The sequence below is a fragment of the Bos indicus x Bos taurus genome, chromosome 14, assembly GCF_003369695.1.
Source record: "Bos indicus x Bos taurus breed Angus x Brahman F1 hybrid chromosome 14, Bos_hybrid_MaternalHap_v2.0, whole genome shotgun sequence".
NCBI classification, from domain to species: Eukaryota; Metazoa; Chordata; class Mammalia; order Artiodactyla; family Bovidae; genus Bos; species Bos indicus x Bos taurus.
This window is the reverse complement of record NC_040089.1, coordinates 44,328,726-44,349,984: the sequence shown is the minus strand read 5'-3', so window position 1 is coordinate 44,349,984 and position 21,259 is coordinate 44,328,726. Positions and strand designations below refer to the sequence as shown.

Here is a 21,259-nt window from a genome sequence, read left to right as displayed (position 1 = left end):
CTTGGGATATTTACAGTTTAACCAAGGATTCTGGGTTAACAATGCAAATATGATTTAACCCTATTGATAAAATTTCTGGCATCATTCTTAGCTATTGGAGTGTAATCTCAACAAGGGATCTTTATGGCACTATCCCTGGTGGCTCAGATGGTAAAGAACTTTCCTGCCAATGCAGGAGACATGGGTTCAATCCCTGGGTGGGAAAGGTGCCCTGGAGAAGGAAATGGCAACCCACTCCAGTATTCTTGCCTGGAGAATCCCGTGAAGAAGGCTGGTGGGCTATATAGTCCATGGGATCGCAAAGAGTTAGACCTAACTGAATGACTAACACTTACTTTCACTTTCAAGTTGAATCATGTAGATAGTTGCCTACTTAAATGATTTTTTTTAAGTTTAATGGTTATAACTAAAAACACTAGTGTATTAGCATTAATTTGTATATGGTATGTTAAAGTTATGAAACCTTCTTTCTTATTTGATTCTCCCAATAACATTCTGAGGCGTTAAGGATAGAAATGGGTAGATTAGGCCTGAAGTTGTTGTCATAGTCCAAAGAAATTGATGGTGGCAATAGAAATAAAATACATAGATTAAAAATATGTGTTGAGGGTAGCAGATAGAGGAGGCTGCAAGGAAAAAATTAAAAAGTCCAAGGTTGGACAAATTGGGAGAATAGCACTGAAACATATACTTTACCATATGTAGAACAGATAGCCAGTGGGACTTTGCTGTATGACACAGGGAGCTCAAAGCCAGTGCTCAGTGACGACCTAGAAGGGTGAGATGGGGTGGGAGGTGGGATGGAGGTTCAGGAGGGAGGGGACATGTGTATACCTATGGTTGGTTCATGTGGATGTATGGCAGAAACCAGCACAATATTGTAAAGCAATTATCCTCTAATTGAAAAATTAAGAAAATAAAGTCCGGAAACAGGTGGTGGCATGGCGAATATTGTATATTGGCTCATTTAATACCTCTGCATCCCCGTCCTATATTATATTTCTGTGCTTCTGTGGCTGGAACTTCCCAGAATACCTTGCAGCTAGAATTCTGTGTGACTCAGGTTCTGTCAAAGCAGTGTACCCACGTGAGGCATGTGACAAGGCACAAGTAAGGCAGTGAGGGGTTGCTGTGTGCAAAATTGATCTTCTGGCAAAACGCAGTGTCACGGTTTCCTGGAGTTGCTGGGGCATCTAGCTCTCTGTACCTGTTGTCGTGGGATCTGAGCGGTGGGAGGCAGTGCTGTGCTGCCTGTGCTAGTGCAGGCTCGTGGTGCGTTTGGACCTTCCTTCCGGCTCTGTGTGGTTGTCTTATTCAGCAGCCCAGCCTGATCCCCCAGGCTTCTTAGAGAATCTGTTGTCTTGCTCTGCAAATAAGAATTGCAGCTGGTCCTGCTTCCCTGGTGGCTCAGAGGGTAAAGCATCTGCCTACAATGCTGGAGACCCAGGTTCGATCCCTGGGTCAGGAAGATCCCCTGGAGAAGGAAATGGCAACCCACTCCAGTACTCTTGCCTAGAAAATCCCATGGACTGAGAAGCCTGGTAGGTCCCAGTCCACGGGGTCGCAGAGAGTCGGACACGACTGAGTGAGTTCACTTCACTTCCCTGCTATCATAAAGCCAAAAGAAGATAAAGAGAGAAGAGGCTGGTTAGCTTCAAGGAGGCTAATTATGTTTAGTACTAACAGAATGGAAATTAAATTAAGAATGGAAATTTTAAAGTATATATTTATTAAATTTAGTTTTATATATATATATAAATATATATATATATAGTTCACTGTGACTCTAGCAAAAGCATGGGGTTTTGTTGTTGTTGTTGTTTATTTGTTTGAGAGTAAGTAGAAATCAGTAAGTAGAAATTAGGAGTAAGCAGTAAGTAGGGAATGAAGGCAGCTCATGCACGTGTCTCTATTGATAACTTGACTGTGACAGGGAATATAGTAGAGGTGCTGTAGTTGAGCAGGATCAGAGGTCAAAAAGTTTTGTTTCATTTTTTTAAGGATAAGGGATAGTGGAGCATGTTTGATTGCTGATGGGAAGTATGAAGAAGAGAGGAGAGAGATGAGGGGAAATATCTGTGAGACCTCAGTCAATTACATAATTTCTCTGTGCCTTAGGGCTTCCCTGGTGGCTTTGTTGGTAAAAAATCTGCCTGCAGTGCAGGAGACCTGGGTTCGATCCTTGGGTTGGGAAGATGACCTGGAGAAGAAAATGGTAACCCACTCCAGGATTCTTGCCTGGAGCATTCCATGGACAGAGGAGCCTGGTGGGCTACAGTTCATGGAGTATCAAAGTCAGACACTACTGAGTGACTTTTACTCACTCACTCTGTGCCTTAGTTTCCTTAACAAATTTAGATAATAAGATCCTCCTCTTAGAGGTTTTTCTGGGGGGTTGGAATGCAATAATGTACATGAAGAAATTTTAATGCAATGTCTAGTACTTAATAAGGGCTTAATACCATACTCAGTCACTCAGTTGTGTCCCACTCTCTGTGACCCCATGGACTTTAGCCCACCAGGCTTGTCTGTCCATGGAACTTTCCAGGCAAGAATACTAAAGTGAGTTGCCATTTCCTACTCTAGGGAAAGGTTTCATAAGCATAGCCATTAGTATTACGGCTCAGTTCAGTTCAGTCACTCAGTCATGTCTGACTCTTTGCGACACCATGAATCGCAGCACGCCGAGCCTCCCTGTCCATCACCAACTCCCGGAGTTCACCCAGACTCATATCCATCGAGTCAGTGATGCTATCCAGCCATCTCATCCTCTGTCGTCCCCTTTTCCTCCTGCCCCCAATCCCTCCCAGCATCAGAGTCTTTTCCAATGAGTCAACTCTTCGCATGAGGTGGCCAAAGTACTGGAGTTTCAGCTTTAGCATTATTCCTTCCAAAGAAATCCCAGGACCGATCTTCTTTAGAATGGACTGATTACTGCTACTACTACTATTTTTATTGTTACTGTCTTCTGTATACTTTAGAGTATTGTGAATATGGAATCATTTTGTCTCCTGAATTTACAAGTCTTCCTTTCAGCTCTTACAAGGTGGCTCCATTGCCATCTTATCATCACTAATTACATTGATTAAGTAAACATTTACCAAGCACCTGTATGTGCCAAGTATGCATACATTAGGTGTCTGGGACACAAAACTGAGCAGAACTTGTTCTCCGCCTCTAACTAGCATCTGGAACACTAGAGGAGAGGACTGGGGGAACATGACTACTTTATACTAAGTTTTATATTATATCAATCAGAGTGCTAGCAGGAGCAGAACCACTAGGAGATGTGTGTGTGTGTGTGTGTGTGTGTGTTGTATTTATTCATTCCTACATACATGCATGGATACAGATATGCACACAGACATTTGCATATTTATTATAGCTGGCTAAACAAGCCTAAAGTCCACAGGCAGCAAATCAGGAAGGAAGGATCGTGACCAGACTGAAACCCCACAAGCACACTTTTCTGTCTTAAGATCCTCCTACACTCATTATCCTGGGTCAGCCCAGTTCTGTTGAGCCATCTACCTTCTTGTGAAGGACTGTGCTGGAGGTATTTCTCTCTCACATTCCCATCCACTCTCCCAAATACCTGTTGGACCTTTATTCTAAAGAATTAAATTTATGATAAGCAGATATACAAATTTATTCTAATATGTACTGTTTACTTTCTTGAATACACTCTAGCTGCATTTATTAGCAGATTTTATTTAGTCATCTGTGCAGCTAGTAGAAGTAATTGGCTGTCTGTGAGTTTAGAGCACAACTCAAGCTAAAATGTGAATTCATTAGCCTTCAACTTCAGTTTTTAATTTCACCTGCTGTTTACTGCTCAAAGGAAGGACAAACTGTATTTCAATAAAATGTTTATTTCAGGAGGAACCCTTAGCAACCAGCATTCTTTTTTACTTAAAAATGGCTTCTTAATCTGCCTTGAAAAATTGAAGAAGTTGTGTTAGCCTGTGACAACCACTGATGAATTGGAGAAGCTGAATTTATAGTTCTTATTGCCAAAGGAATTCAAGGCATTGGGTTAGTTAGTCCAACTCTTTTTGTTGCAAGACATTGAAACAAAAAGAAACAAAAAAATAAAATAAAATAAGGTTTTGCAAAAAAGAAAGGTAGGGTGAGGTGGGTGGTGTGGGGATGCTGGTGATGAGAAGGGAGATGCAGGTGAACAGGCACAGAGACGACCTGCAACCAGTGTGCTTAGCTGTGGATGCTGACGGGTTGGGGAGGGGCGCTGGGGGCCCTCAGATGCCTCATCTGTCTGAGGGCCCCCCGTCCCACGTTTCTATTTCTCTCCAAAGTTGGCTGCGCCCCATTCCTCCTCCCTCTATCCTGGTGTCCTCTACTTTTTCACATGCCCTTAACAGCCTGCTCACACTGTCACGCCAAGCCACCAGGGCTAATGGACACAGTTTGTGGTCCCTCAGACTAGGCTACTGAAAGAAAGGATTTTCTTGGTCCTCTTTGTGCCCAGAGAAATTGTGCATTGTCCTTTTTGAAAACTGATTTACCCTTTGTGAGAGTGATAGTCTCTCAGTCCTGTCTGACTCTGCTGTAGCCCGCCAGGCTCCTCTGGATTCTCCATAGGATTCTCCAGGCAAGACTACTGGAGTGGGTTGCCATTCCCCTCTCCAGGGGATCTTCCCGACCCAGCGTTCAAACCCTGGTCTTCTACATTGCAGGCAGATTCTTTACTGTCTGAGCCACTAGGGTTAATTTATATGTATCAGAACTACATTGTCCAAAATAACAAAAAGTTCTTTTCTAACCACTTTGAGGAAATGTGTGGTTTGGTCAGAAAAATCACATTTTAGACTGTGGTTTGACTCCCAGGTCAATGGCAAAAAACCATGTAAGCCCTAAAGAAAATGAACTCTAACGCACTCCTTGAATTGCCAAGAATCTCTTCTTGTTTGCTCTGTGTGTTTGTGCCTAGGATTCAGGCCAGGTGGAGAAAGGGCTGCTCAGAGACACTCAATAGCAGTGAAGAGTGGAATTCTGGGAGATGGGGGGTGGGCTCCAGTAGGGACTTGGAAAAGGCTCTGTGAACTATTAGTTTCCGGAGTAGCCTCTGTGTATGAGGGGCTGAGGAAGGTTCCAGTGAATGGAGACTGAGATTCCCCTGGAGCAAAGTTGCAGTGAGGAGAGGTCAGAGACCGTGAAGCTTGTGTTTGGGGACCCAGCTCCTCCCAGCAGGGGCTGCAGGCAGTTTCAGTTCTGGGCTCTACATAGCAGTCACAGCAGCTGGAGTGGACAAGTCTTCTATAGGTCAGCAGCCCCTCAGCAACACAGCTGCCTGTTCTCCTTCAGAAAGAAACTTCTAAGAAAATACTTCCGGAGGGGCCCAAATCCCATTGGCAAAAATAGTCTCTGTGAACCAAATGTGGAAGAAATTAAAGATGACAGTGATTATCAGCATTGTTGTTCTTGACTGTGGATGTTCGAATTCACAGAGAGAGTACGTGGGCTGGTTGTGCTGTGAGCCTCAGACCGGAGCGGGAAGCATTCCTGGGCGTCACTGGGGACCAGGCTGCTCCGGGTCCTGCCCCTTATAGGAATCTCCGCTGCCAAGGAGTTTGAAAAGTAGAGAACTTTAACTGTGACTTGGTTCTGGAATTCTGCCTTATCTCTCAACAGGTTTGCCCTGATATAGCTGGGTGATATGTATAGAAAGAAGGTTCAGAGTCCCTTAATTTAAAAGCAAAACCAATCCTATTTTCTCGGTGGTGGTTGAGTCGCTCAGTCGTGTCTGACTCTTTGCAACCCCATGAACTGTAGCCCGCCAGGCTCTCCTGTCCATGCAATTCTCCAGGCAAGAATCCTGGAGTGGGTTGCCATTCCTACTCCAAGGGATCTTTCCAACCCAGGGATCAAACCTGGATCTCCTGCACCACAGGCAGATTCTTTGCCAACTGAGCTTTGTAGATTGTATTATAAAATAAGGACTGTATGCCTGGAGAGAAAATCCTCCATGAAATGAAACTGAACACTTGGTAAAGAAAGGATTAATATGGTAGTCCTCCTGTAATTATTTTCCACCTATTCTCCAAATTATAGCACAATTCACTGTTTCTTTCTTGGTAGCTTAGGAAATTTCTCTTGACTATGACTCTACTCTTTGCAGCTCCAGGAAGTTGGCATCAAGCCTCCTTAGACTTTTGTTAGTAGTTGCTACCATATAGCACATATAATCACCTGAAAATTCATTCATTTATTTATTCCCCAAATGCTTATTCAGGGCCCGCTCTTTCAGATACTCTTCTCTGTACTGGAAGTATCAATACATAAAAACAAAGCCACCCTCACACAGAGCAAGATTCTGGCAGTGCAGCCTGGACAAAAGATGTAGGAAATAGTAGATTATATCTTTTGTTATAAGTGCTGTAGAACAACGGTAGAATAGACTGTGGGACAGGAGGAGTAGGTAAGGAGCACTGAAATTTAAATAGGAGGGGTCAGAGTTGGCTGCACTGAGAAAGAGACTTTTGAATGGAGACTGAAAGGGTGAGGAAGCCAGTAGTGGGAGGTATGAAGGAAGAACATTCCTGGAAGATGGGGCAGCCAGTGAGAATACCTGAGGCAGGGGTGTGCCTGGCCTGATCGAGGCCCACGAGGGTGGGAGGGAGAGGTAAGGGTGGAGGAAAGAAGTAGGAGAGGGAGAAAATAAGGATATGGGAGGAGGGGCAGGGAAAACCAAACTGGGTCTGGGAGGCCATTGCAAGGACTTTGGATTTATTCTGGATGAAATGGGGTCACTGAAAGGTTCTCAGCTGAAGAAGGGTATGATCTGACTCTGGTTTGTGTGGGATAAGGTGGCTACTACTATTGAGAAGGAACTGGGGTGTGGGAAAGGCAGGGCAAGAATGGAGATGGGGATCCAGGGAAGAGACTATTGTAGAAATCCAGGCAAGAGATGAGAGTGGCTTGACCAAGATGGTAACCATGGAGGTGGTAAGAAGTGACTGGATTCTGGGTATATTCTGAAGGTAAAGGCCACAGGCTTTTCACTTGGAGTGGGTGTGATTGGCTGAATTAAACTTTGACTTATATAAAATAAATGGAATATCTAATTACTGTGTGAAGTTCACAATTCTCTAAAGTTAAATCCAGTGAGGTCAACCCATGTTGATATTTCCTCTCTCTCCTTACATTTGTTTGGAAAAATATACGAGTGACTTTAGCCAAGCCTGACCTTAATATTGGACTTCATAGAGATGGTTATTTCTATTCGGAATTTTTCAGAAAGCGTTTTTTAAATACTTACATACTTTGTTCTCACTTGCATGATGTTACTATTAATAGAAGGTTTGAAACTTCAGCCAAATTGTCTTCCACCAAAAGTTTTTGCAATAAGTTTCTTAAATGTGTGGCTGACTGATCTGTCATTAGGCATGCCAAATCATGCTTTGTTGAACATTAAATTGTCAGGATATTAGAGGTGAAAGCTCCTGTAGGAATCCCAGCAGTAACAACATCGATGGCTACAGTAGTGCAGCGCTGTGGTCGCCGTCACAGTGGGGGTCTCAACTCTGTTTTAGTTTTCATCCATCATCACACTGCCAAACCAGGCTGACTGTCACCAGCCAGTTAGTCTGTGTTGGTATGGAGAAATTATACACTTGACGTTAGAGCAGTTAAAAAACACTTCATTCTTTTCAGGGAGCTTAAGGAATAATATAATCAAAGGGCTAGCAATTGGAAGCAGTTATTTTTAAAATGTTTCTACTACAGCTAATCACTGGGACTGGATAGATTTGCTGTCCAACTTATTTTCTTGTGTATCTAGCGTGAAATCTGAATCATTTAATCTGAAGTGATGAGCAGAGTTCTGTTGACTATTTTTGGAAACAGTCTTTATCACTTGACTCCAGAGTCTGGTCTTTCTTTAAGCGTGACCTTTAGTTGCAATATTTTAAATTAATTTAAAAATCAGTTGTTCCTATTATTAGTATAACTTTTGCTTCTTTCGTAGCATATTTTAAAATGTGGGAGTCTGATTACATGCTCTACACTGTGGTTGATGTGTCATTGTCATCAGTCACTAAACATACGTATTTATGTATTCTAAAGCAAGTTTAAAAAATAAATGCTAAGGTGTGGAAGCACAATCTGAAATAGGGAAAATTCTCTTATAATTTGTCAAATGTGACTGTGTGCTTGCATGGTGAATGGAAGAGTCAGTTGAAAAAAGTCACTTGGTCAAGTGGTCTATTCCCTTGCCTCCCGTGGCTTGCTCCCCAAAAGTGGATTTTGCTGTGGCCTGAATTTGATTCTCTTTTTCAAAATATCTCTACTACTTTCTTACTATTCAGAAAGTTCCCAAAAGTGGATTTTGCTGTGGCCTGAATTTGATTCTCTTTTTCAAAATATCTCTACTACTTTCTTACTATTCAGAAAGTTCCAGAAGGCAAATGGGTTGACTTTCTTTAGATTATTCCTGGAAATCTGATTAATCTCCAGAGCTAATTCCTCAAATTTTATTGGGTTGGGATGAGTAAATGAGGACAGTTTGCAAAAGTGAATGTTGACACATGCACTTTGGCACCTTATTATCATATATTCATGGGGAGGGTATTGGGTTTAAGGTAGCCTGGAATGCACTTGAGTGTGGACAGAAGGAAGGATTGATTGAGTAAGTGGGCTGATGCTAGAAGCCATTCTCTTTTCTGTTGTGCTGCTAGAATCCTCCTATGGAAAGCAGATGTTTTTGTATTGAAGAAAGCCAATGAGCTTCAGTCCAGTTTACAAAGGACACCATTTAGAGAAATTCAAGATTGAAATACATACTGTTAGCGTCTTGTTTAAAAAATTGCAATTTTCCCAAGTATATCATATTTATAGATTTACTGTTTATCTTTGTCTAGGAAAACAAAAGCTGTTCATCAAAATAGAAATTTTGAAATTTATTTGTTAGTTAACTTGGTAATTGGTAGTATTCTCATATAATTGAACACTGAAGCTTTGTTCTCTTGCAAGAAATTACACTGAATAAAGAGCGTGTCTGTGATGTGCTGCTGAAGGGCTTCTGTGTTGGGTAGGAAGAAGGAATTCATTGTAGTACGATATAACTTCAAGTACGATATAAATTCAAGGTAATCATTGTAGTACGATATAGCTGAGAGGTACTGGTAATCAAGGGAAGTAATAGTGCAACTGGATGGATAATTTGTAATTAATTTTCCCCTTTAGTATAGGAAATATGGGCTTCCCAGGTGACTCAGTGGTAAAGAATCTGCTTGCCAATGGACGAGCCCCAGGAGACACAAGTTCAATTCCCTGGGTTGGGAAAATCCTCTGGAGGAGGAAATGTCAACCCATTCCAGTATTCTTGCCTGAAAAATTCCATGGACAGAAGCAGCTTGGCAGTCTACAGCCCGTGGCGTTGCAAAGAGTTGGACATGACTGAGTGACTGAGTACACACACATGCATATACATGTATACTAATAACTGAAAGCTGGTAGAAGAAAAAAAACACTATGTAAGTGCTGTATTCTTGAGAAACTTAATTATATAAAAATAATGTGTATTTTTTTTAGAATAACTTTATAGGTTTTAAAATACCAAACTATACATGAACATTGTAAAGATTGCAAACAGGGTAAAAACAAAATTGGACTGTAAGTCTGCTTCCAGGGAAAATCATTAACATTTTGGAATGTCCTTTCAGAATTGTTTCGCGCGCGCTCTCTCTCTCTCTATATATATATATATATCCCTCCTCCCCAAGTTTATATTACATAAGACTCATTTGGATTTCCTTTTTTCAAATAGTATATTAAATGTCTTTCCACTTCATAAATACAGAAATATGTCTTTGTTATTAACTATACATTTTATTTGTTCATATTTAATTCCCAATTTATTGATGACTGTTCAGGAATTTGCATTTTTTAATATTATAAGAAATTCTGTGCTAAACATTCTTGTGTGCTTTTCTAGATATTTTTTCCCCATAGACATAGAATTGCTAAATCAGAGGGATGTACCATTAAATCCATTGCCTTTTGCATGCTGGCCTCCTCCAACATGTATGTTCCCACCAACAGCGACTGAGAGTGCCAGTTCCCTCATATGTTGACCAGCAAAGAGCATTATTCCTGACAATTTTTATGAATCTCTATAAAATTGTCTCTTTGTTTAAATTTTTAAAATTTGAAAACCTTAAAAAAAGCTCAGAAATTCCCCATAATCTCACCACTTGAACTTGTTTGTGTGTCTGTATGTGTGTATACAGTATCTAATTATATAAGGAAAGAAGTAGAACCTTCTTGGCCCATAGGTGTGTAACTTTTTAACAAACTACTTTGCTTTCAAAGAGCAGTGAAATCCTGCCTAATATATTAGTCTGCAGCTTACCTGTTTCTCTTAGTAAATCACGAGCGAATGTGTTCCTCATAATACATCATGGATTTATTCTGATGGTCTTCTTTTTTAGTGACCTTGTGGTATGTCCACTGTATGGATATCCCACAGTTTGTCCCTCCATAAAGAAAAATTTTGGTTGGTTGACTCTGCAATTCTAACTTCCAGGAATTTTTCATACAAAAATGACTTGCACAAGTATATAAAGGTACATGTATACATACAGCAATGGTATGTATTGTGGCATTATGTTTAATGATGAAAAATTGAAAAGTACCTCAATGTCTGGAAGGAAAGGAAAGGCTAAACAATATGATCTTGTGAAATGTTACCGTATTCAAAACTTAAATGTAGTACATTTACTACTAACATGAAAAGATGCCTGTGATTTATTGTGAAGTGAAAAAATAAGTTGCAGAATAATACATGCAGTACATTGGTGTTTAGACACCCCAGACAGACATATATGCAGTTAGGAATTTAATGCATTTTAAATAAGTGAAGGCTTTGCAGTAAATTGTTAAAAGCTGTTCTTTCTAGGGGTTGGACCTGACTGGACAGGGTTGGGAGGAGAATGGGGAGGAATATAAAGCTGTCCCCATATTGTCTTACACACGTTTTTATGGAAATTTTAACAAGCATATATTTTGTAATAAATGAATGTTTGAAAAAATGAAAAGTACACTCAGGCTCTACAGGAACAATGAAAAAGAAAACGTTGAAGTGAGACTAGAGTCTCTAAGATAACGCCTGCTTCACAGATTATGAGTTCATGAAATCACAGTCAGGTGAAAACTAGTCGGTGTTCTTTATAGGTACAGAGTGTTTCACTCACAATGTGTGGAAGAGTGAGAAGGAACAGGAAGAGAGAGCAAACCGTACGGTCAAAATGGAGTCAGTTGGAAGCAGAAGTGGGCACCATCGACCCTCGTTCCAAAGAAACACGGAACTCAAATTTCTCTTCTTCAAGAGGGCTCTGCACATATTTAAGAGTAGCTATGTGGGCCCGCCCTGGTGGCTCAGATGGTAAAAAAATCCACATGCAATGCAGGAGACCATGTTCCACTCCTGAGTTGGGAAGATCCCCTAGAGAAGGGAATGGCACCCTACTCCAGTATTCTTTCCTGGAGAATCCCATGGACAGAGGAGCCTGGCGGGCTACAGTCCATGGAGTCATAAAGAGTTGGACATGACTGAGTGACTATTCCTACTGCTACGTGTGAACCTTAAGCCTTCTGTTTTCTAGATGAAATATTCCCAGTTCCTCCAATAGGATCCTTTGTCATCCTGATCACCCTGTTGTGTTTGTTCTGCTTTGTCAATGTCCATCTTGAAATTAGATAACCAGAATCAAATACTACTGCCTTCCAACTTACAGTCTCGTCACTGTGGGATACAATCAGATTAACCCTTCCTCATGCAAGAGATGCATTTTTAAAAATCTAGACTAAGATTATTCCTAAACCTCTGCCTTGTGTTTTCTTCTCAAAATTCCTAATTAAGAGTTTTGCTTTTTTTTTTTTTTCCTTCATTATTTGGCACCCAGGACTTCTAGATTTGGGGAGTGTGTTTATTTTCTCTGGGTATCTTCTACTGTTGAACCCTTTGCCTCCGTGTGAGCTGTGATACGAAAGATTTCTCAGATTTCCTCAGCTTTCTATTATTAAAAATATCAGCTCATATGAGTCACATCATTAATTGATACCAGCTTCAAGGAAGGAAGCTAACTTGGCCCAGGCCCTCCACACCTCCAGAAGCGTTTCCTTTTGTCACCAGGGCATTGTGCAAATTGGGAACAAAAACAAGTAAGAGTGCCCTCTTTGGGCAAATAAAGGATAAAAAGTTCTTCTCCAGATGAATGAATTAGAAAAATGTCCCTCTTCCATGGGTGAAGAGGCCTGGGGACCTGGCTTGAGGAGGGACTGGATTTCAGCCAGCCTTACTTGTGAACTATATTAGCACAGCTACTCGCAGCAGCCTGCGTTGTCATAGCACTCCGTGTCTGCCTCTTGCAGCACAGGTTCCCAGTTTCTGGTCTAGGAAATTCTTGGGAAATATACTTTCTATACCACTTATTCCTGGTCTGGTTCTTTCTTCTTTTCCTTTTTTTTTTAATCAACAGCACTATTATGGTACAATTTGTATATCATAATGTTCATCCCATTGTAAGAATACTGTTTGGGTTTTTTTTTTTTTTTTTTATAAATTTATCAGATCAGATCAGTCGCTCAGTCGTGTCCGACTCTTTGCGACCCCATGAATCGCAGCACTCCAGGCCTCCCTGTCCATCACCAACTCCCGGAGTTCACTCAGACTCACGTCCATCGAGTCAGCAATGCCATCCAGCCATCTCATCCTCTGTCATCCCCTTCTCCTCCTGCCCCCAATCCCTCCCAGCATCAGAGTCTTTTCCAATGAGTCAACTCTTCGCATGAGGTGGCCAAAGTACTGGAGTTTCAGCTTTAGCATCATTCCTTCCAAAGAAATCCCAGGGCTGATCTCCTTCAGAATGGACTGGTTGGATCTCCTTGCAGTCCAAGGGACTCCCAAGAGTCTTCTCTAACACCACAGTTCAAAAGCATCAATTCTTCGGCGCTCAGCCTTCTTCACAGTCCAACTCTCACATCCATACATGACCGCTGGAAAAACCATAGCCTTGACTAGACGAACCTTTGTTGGCAAAGGAATGTCTCTGCTTTTGAATATGCTATCTAGGTTGGTCATAACTTTCCTTCCAAGGAGTAAGCGTCTTTTAATTTCATGGCTGCAGTCACCATCTGTAGTGATTTTGGAGCCTAGAAAAATAAAGTCTGACACTGTTTCCACTGTTTCCCCATCTATTTCCCATGAAGTGGTGGGACCGGATGCCATGATCTTCGTTTTCTGAATGTTGAGCTTTAAGCCAACTTTTTCACTCTCCACTTTCACTTTCATCAAGAGGCTTTTGAGTTCCTCTTCACTTTCTGCCATAAGGGTGGTGTCATCTGCATATCTGAGGTTATTGATATTTCTCCCGGCAATCTTGATTCCAGCTTGTGTTTCCTCCAGCCCAGCGTTTCTCATGATGTACTCTGCATATAAGTTAAATAAACAGGGTGACAATATACAGCCTTGACGTACTTCTTTTCCTATTTGGAACCAGTCTATTGTTCCATGTCCAGTTCTAACTGTTGCTTCCTGACCTGCATACAGATTTCTCAAGAGGCAGATCAGGTGGTCTGGTATTCCCATCTCTTTCAGAATTTTCCCCAGTTTATTGTGATCCACACAGTCAAAGGCTTTGGCATAGTCAATAAAGCAGAAATAGATGTTTTTCTGGAACTCTCTTGCTTTTTCTATGATCCGGCGGATGTTGGCAATTTGATCTCTGGTTCCTCTGCCTTTTCTAAAACCAGCTTGAACATCAGGAAGTTCACAGTTCACATATTGCTGAAGCCTGGCTTGGAGAATTTTGAGCATTACTTTACTAGCGTGTGAGATGAGTGCAATTGTGCGGTAGTGTGAGCATTCTTTGGCAGCATGGTGCAAATCAGTACAGGCTTGTTCTAGCACATTTCCATCACAGCACAAAGTTCTTTGGTGTCCATTTGCAATCAGTTTCCCTTGTCAACCCCAGTCTCAAGTAATCCACCGATCTGCTTTCTGTCTTTATAGCTTTTGCCTTTTCTGGAAATCTCATGTAAGTGGGATCCTGTCTTCCTTTAGCTGCTCTCCTCTGCTAATCTAATAGGGGTTCAATTTGAATTGAGGTTATCTCTTCCTTTTGCTGCTTTCTTCTGCTGATCTGCTGGTGGTGTGATGGCTGGATGTTGGCCCTGCCCCGTTCTACTACTCCTGCAAACCCTCACTCATCCCTTTCTTTCCATCCTGCCTCAGCATTCAGACACGCTCTGTTACCTCCTGTCTTAGAACCTTCTCCCTGGTTCAGCATCCTCTCCAGCCACTACCTTGTTTCTCTGGGCCATTTCTGAGCCCATGTCTCAAGATTTGACTTCATGTTCTCTCTCTACTCTCTTCTCTCCTGTGACTATTCCTTTTAAAATTTGAAAAAATGTGACATCTGATATGAGTGGAAGAACATTAAAAAGAGCATGTTTTATATATATATATGTATGTAAACTTTAAAGCATGAAGATATAATGAACATCTACATCTGTCACCCACTCCTTCCACCAGCCTTACAAACAGTGGAACACATGACTCAAAGTATCAAAAATCTCTTGCTCATCTCTGCATTTTTTTTTGTCCTCTTTGATCTTAGCTAACTCATTTTAACTCCACTTTTATACAAGGAGTCTGGGCTGAATAGTCTTTGAATTTCATTACATTGCTAAACTTTCTTGATTACCATTTAGAGATTAATTTTATGTTTAGAATGTATTATGGAAGATTTATAGCTTACATTGTTGAATATTACCATAGCTTACTTTATTATGAAGTCTTGGCTAAGAGCATGATATACGATTATACTATCATTTCTGCAGGAAATTTATTCTACTTTGTATTAGTTTGCTTCAAATGCTGTTTTTTTCCCCTAAAATTTTGAAGCTAAAAGCTAACCTTCCTGTAATGTTCTCCCTCAACCCCACCTCTCTTTGGATTGAATTCTTTTAATCAGATGAATTGGTCCCTGGGGAGGTATGGATGTCGATTATTGCTACAACTTAATACTAATGACTACTTAAATATTTAATTAATGTAATACTTGACACTTAGGGAGAAACTATTTATAATCATCAAAGCCAGGCCTTTGTTTTCATCTTTTGTGGCTGGTGTTTGGTGTATTCCTTTTGTAACATAGCTGGGAATGAGCTGCTATAGAAGTGAAAAAAATGCCTCCCACTCCCTTCCACCTCCAGGCAGAAAAAGTTGCACTGAAAGTGATTAGTGATGGATATTTTAAAACATTTATATTAGTTTTCCAAACTACATTTTTATTGAAAATGTATTGAATTTTAGAAGTATGAAATAGTTTCTTATTCCTCTCTATTGAGTATTGATGTCATTGAAACAGCTCTTAAAAGCACTCATTTTTCTTGGACTCTTACTTTTGTTCATTCATTAATGCATTTTAAGAAATATGGTAACTTTTTAATGAGTTGCAAATATACCAAAGTGACTGACATTGTCCTGTGGAGCATGGGCTCAGTGTGGCAGGAACACCGTGGAAGATAGTCTCTTCTGCCTGACAAGTGCAGGCCAACGAGAGCAGGGAGCTCAATTTAGGGCTCTGGGTTCATATGAAAGATACATTCCAGCCACGGTGATCCTGAGGCACACAAGTTACCCCTGGGCTCAAGGAGAACACATATGAGAGCTGGTTCTGTGGCTCCAACAAACATATAGCTTCAAGTTTTTCCTTAGTCTCAAAATTTCTAGCCATTCATACCATATTTTGCCAGTCTCCGCTTCACTGAACACACATACTTTCATTTCATTCTGAAAAATCCCCTATATTTGTGGCTTTAGCTCTATAAATTCTAAATCTACTTGATCAAATTCTTTGTGCTTTTTCTCCTACCTAAAATCAAAAAGAGACAAACGAGCATACTTTCTATTTAAGTGGGTGAGTGAAGGTTTACTGACTCTACACATGGACTTCGTGAGAGAGTGACTCTGACCTGTGAAATGTCTCATAGACACGCATATTTTGAAACATTCTCCACTGATTAGTGAGGCTCCGGGTTGACAGTCTAGCTCTTCTTTGTACACTTAGGACTTTAACAAAGTAAAAAGTGAAAGTTACTCAATTGTGTCTGACTCTCTGTACAGTCCATGGAATTCTCGAGGCCAGAATACTGGAGTGGGTAGCCATTCCCTTCTCCAGGGGATCTTCCCAACCCAGGGATTGAACTCAGGTCTCCCGAATTGCAGGCAGATTCTTTACCAGCTGAGCCATCTGGGAAGCCCAGGGCTTAACAAGGTCACTCCAAACTTCACGAACAGTGCCAGTCATCTTACAAGATACAAAATTCCCTTTTTTAACTTTAGTCTCCTTTTTCATCCATCACAATTCTAAACTCTGAAATCACCAGATATAATTCCTTTGACATTTAAATGTACATTTGTCTTAAACATTGCATTTAGTTAAAAATGATAAAGATTATTATGACTTGCGGGGTGTGGGCACACCAGTTGTGGTACATGGGCCCCAGAGCTTGTGGGCTCCATAGTTGCAGCATGTAGGTGCTCATTTGCCCTTCGACATGTGGGATCCTAGTTCCCCAACCAGGCATCGAACCCACGTCTCCTGAATTGGAAGATGGCTTCTTAACCACTGGGCCTCCAGGGAAGTTCCAGTGTTATGACTTTTTAATTGTCATACTAATGAAGGGATTTCCTTAAGATCAAATCTGCTATAGATAAAGAATAAAAAAAAAACACATTTTTCATGAGGTAAAGAGTGGGGTTAAGATCATTATTCATAGTCTAAGATTTAAGACTTGATTTTTTTATATGTATAGCACTCTTCTGCTAAGCATGTGCTGTGCTTAGTCACTCAGTGGTGTCGACTCTGCAGTACTGTGGACACTGGCCCACCAGGCTCCTCTGTCCATGGGATTCTGCAGGCAAGAATACTGGAGTGGGTTGCCATGCCCTCCTCCAGGGGATCTTCCCAACCCAGAGACTGAACCTCTGTTAAGCATAATCAGCATGAAATATTTAAGAATTTATTTATTTGAGTTTTCTCAGTTGTAGAAGAGAAAACAATGATGTTTTAAATTCTCATTTTTTTTAGAAGCCTCATGCTTTCAAGTCTTCAAAATCTTTGCCCATCCAAAAGGCTTCTCTTGTGCTCATGATGCTTCTTGCTTGCATTATGATAGGCAGCACATCAATTGTACCTTTGTAAAGTCAGTTATTTTATTTCCATGTTAGATTTCCCCCATTTAAATTAAAAAATCTTCAAGATGAACAGGGACAGCAGTGTCTGTGGTCTGTCCTCTGGCCATCTGCACATAGTCATGTAAAGCTGATATTTTGGGTGAGTGAGAATTTTTGTGTTTTGTTTCACAGGTGGGAAGCATTAAGCGGGAAATGACCTTCACATTTCAAACAGAGGACTTAAAACGTGACTCTAGTAAAAAAATGTCCCATCAACACTTGTTTCCTTTGGCCATGGAGGAAGATGTGAAAACAGCAGACACCAAAAAAGCTAACCGAGCACTTGACCATGAAAAAGAAAACACTCGTTCCATCTGTCTCCTTGAGCAAAAACGAAAAGTTGTTTCTTCCAATATTGATGTTCCTCCAGCAAGGTAAGGGACCATTAGACCTTGTATATGTCTGCCCCAGGAAGTCAGTGGAGAGCAGGTACTGTCTGTGCTGTATTCTCTAAAGTACACAGACGTAGAAGGTTTTTCTGCTGAGAACATCTTTCTGTTGCTTGTGTGAAATGGAGCAGGTGGTTCTGCTCTTCAGAGCTGACTTTGAGGCTGTAGCAGTCGAACTACTGTAGCTCTAGAAAAGAATGTTTTATTAGATTTTGGCAAATAAACAACAAATAGCAAGAGAAGAAATATAAAAAAAATTAAAAGAAATACAAAGTGTAGGACTGAGCATAGCCACTTACAAGCAAGGATATTCAGATCTTTTGGTCAGGAGTTGGAGAGCTGTGGCTGCAGATTAGATTTGGCCCCTGGCCTGTTTTTGTTTGGCCTGTCAGATAAGAGGGCTGCCCTGGTGGCTCAGCTGGTAAAGAATCCACCTGCAATGCAGGAGACCTGAGTTTGATCCCTGGGTTGGGAAGATCCCCTGGAGAAGGGATGGCTACCCACTCCAGTATTCTGGCCTGGAGAATTCCATGCCAGATAAGAATAAATTTACATTTTTAAAGGGTTAAAAAATGAAGAATATGGAGTATAGATCGTAGGTGGCCTGTGGAGCCTAAAATATTTATATGTGACTCATTACAGGAAAAGTTTGGTGATCCCTGGTTTATATCATGATAATCCTTTTAAGACAGATCTAGCTTAGAATTGGGCCAAGAGGGCTTATCTGCAATATCAAAAGGCTTTTATCACATTGTAATTCTACTTAAACTGCATCCAACAGCACTGAATCAGAGGATAATATTGTGGCAGCATTATAGTGGAATAGTAGTGGAAGATACATGCTAGAACTTAACTTATTTTTTGGCCTCTCATGTATCTCAGCTAGAAAGTAAGTTCCATGTCGGCTGTGATTTTAGTCCATCTTGTTTATGCTGCATTCCTGCACTAGGACCATGTTTAATTATATATTAAGGGCTCAGTAAATATTTGTTGAGTGGAGAAAAGAAAGGAAATGCTGTAGCATGAAAGCTTGCTGATTTTTAATACATGAAATATATTTTGTTACCAAAAACCATCTATAATGAAACTTCATAAGCAGTTGTTGGAGAAGGTCTGCATTTGTGCAAGTGGTTTCTGACAGCTAACTAGGAAAATAGTATCTTTGGAAAAGGAATAAATATTCCTTTTCTACCTATTCACTGCCTGTAATTAGAATTTAATTTATTTTTACATGAAATAAAAAGTATCTTCTCTTAAAAAACTATGTATTTTTCTATTCTGATACCAAATTTGTCAGACTTTGTAAAATTATAGACCTCTTTCTTTCTCTTAACTTTTAATTGAAACTTTTCATATGTTCATTACCTCTGCTTAACTACTTGGAATTATTTGCTTGTCTAATTTTTTCATATAAAGTACATGCTAAATTGTTTAGAATTAATTCCTTTAACTGGGAGTTCACTATGAAATGTCTTATCATGATCTGAACCTGATAAGCCCTTCAATTCATATCTGTTATTTGGTTGACTCACAGGTAAAATGAATGGCATGTAATTTGAATGTGAAGAGTTATGGTTTTGTTTTTTTCCTAAGCTTTTAGGACAAGAATTAGACTTCCCACTGTCACATAGTTTGGTGCCAACTTGCAATTCTATAGAACTTACTCTATGGAAAATTTTCATTAGACCATTTTATATGTTAAGAGACCTGGAATTCATAATTTATGCTAAAAATCTGTTAAGGATTCATTTATTTCCACCCATTGACCTATCATTCTATTTTCTTGGATCTTGTCGTGTGGTTCTGATATCAATTTAATGATGGCCTCATAAAATGGTTTAGGAAGTGTTCCCTCCTCTTTGTTTTCTGAATTTGTTTTGTGGTATTTTTTTCCTTAAAAGGTAGGTCTACTGGTAAAGCCAAATGGACCTGGAGTTTTCTTTATGGAAGTGTTTTTTTAATTACAGATTCAATTTATAAGATTTGTATACAGTTCACCCTTGAACAACACAGGTTTGAGCTGTACAAGTTCACTTAAATGCAGATCTTTTTCAATGGTAGATGCTATAGCACTACATGGTCCTCGGCTGAATCTGAAGATGTGGAGGGATCATGGATACCGAGGGCCAACTGTAAGTTATATGCCAATTAACCCTCACATTGTTCTAGGGTCAACTCTAGTGCTATTCAGGTTTCACGTTTGTTTTTGAGTCAATTTTGGTAATATGTGTCTTTCAAAGAATTTATCCATGACATGTAAAATTGTTAAACAGCATGTAGCTGTTCATAATATTGCCTTTTAAAAAAATGTTGAGAATCTACAGTAATGTTCCCTCTCTCATTTCTGATGTTGGTCAGTGTGTTATCTATTTTTTAACCAGTCTGACTAGCAGTTTACCACTTTGGCTATTCTCAAAGAGCCAGCTTTTGCATATATTGACTTTGTTGTTAGTCCATTCTCTATTTCACTGATTTATTTTTTATTATTTCTTTCTTTCTGCTTATTTTGGGTTTAAATTCCTCCTCTTTTTTTAGTTTCTTAGGATAGAGTTTTAGATTGTTAACTATAGACTTTTCTTCTTTACAACTGTAAGTTATATGCTATGACTCCTTTGAAGCACTTCTTTATATTGTTGTTATTTAGTCTCTAAATTGTATCCAATTCTTGTGACCCCATGGACTATAGCTCGCCAGCCTCCTCTGTCCATAGAATTTCCCTGGCAAGAATACTGGAGTGGGTTACCATTTCCTTCTGTAGGAGATCTTTCTGACCCAGGGACTGAACTGACATCTCGCATCAGCAGGTGGATTCTTTACCTCCGAGCCACCTGGGAAATCACTTCTTTATATACACTTCCCAAATTTTGTTCAGTTGTTTCTTTTTTAAAATTGGATTATTATAATTAGGTTTATTTTTAAAAAGTAAAGAGATATATTTTTCATCTTATTATTTGTAGTTGGGAAAACAATCCAGAACACAGAAATATAGAGCATATTCTTAAAATAGGATATTTAACTTATTACATTCATTATAATTACTGATATCTGATTCATTGTAATTACTGATAATTTTGCATCTTAATTTTTTTAAACCATGCTTTACTATGTTTTCTTTTTCCTACCTTTTGTTTAATTCATTTAGCTTGATTATAAAGTTATGTATTCTATTTCTTTTTTTTTTTTTTTGGGGATTTGTTCAATACCTTATTTTTGAAAGCTTTTATTCTTTTTCAGAGCTGTTCTAGGTTCACAAGATTGAAAGAAAGTTACAGAGATTTCTCACATACCCTGTGTCCCCACACACATCACACCCTTCCATCTGTCATTATTTTGGTCCTAAATTTTACTTCTATGCTTGTTTGTGTTGTGCATTAAATGTATAAGGACATGTTTAGTATATACAGAGTATTTATTTTTTTGTTGCCTAAAATATACTCCATATTCTACTTATTGATGCCTTCCCTTCCCTGAACTCCTGGAAATCAGTCATCTTTTTACTGTGTCCGTAGTTATGTCTTTTTCAGAATGTCTGTAGTTGGAATAATGTACTATGCAGCCTTTTCAGACTGGCTTCTTTCACTGAGTAATATGCATTTCTTTAATTTATTCA

The 21,259-nt window shown here is 39.8% G+C and overlaps 1 protein-coding gene across 2 annotated transcripts in view; it reads left to right on the top strand.

The window, feature by feature from the left end:
- The window catches only part of ZNF704 (zinc finger protein 704), a 259,616-nt gene that overhangs the window by 43,678 nt on the left and 194,679 nt on the right, over positions 1 to 21,259 (top strand). For both annotated transcript variants that reach the window (XR_003514479.1, XM_027561253.1), the window contains exon 2: positions 17,393 to 17,634. Coding sequence is in view for 1 of the 2 variants with exons in the window: in XM_027561253.1 (XP_027417054.1) it covers positions 17,393 to 17,634 (242 nt within the window). In the remaining variant the exon portion in view is untranslated. The remainder of the gene's footprint in view (positions 1 to 17,392; positions 17,635 to 21,259) is intronic.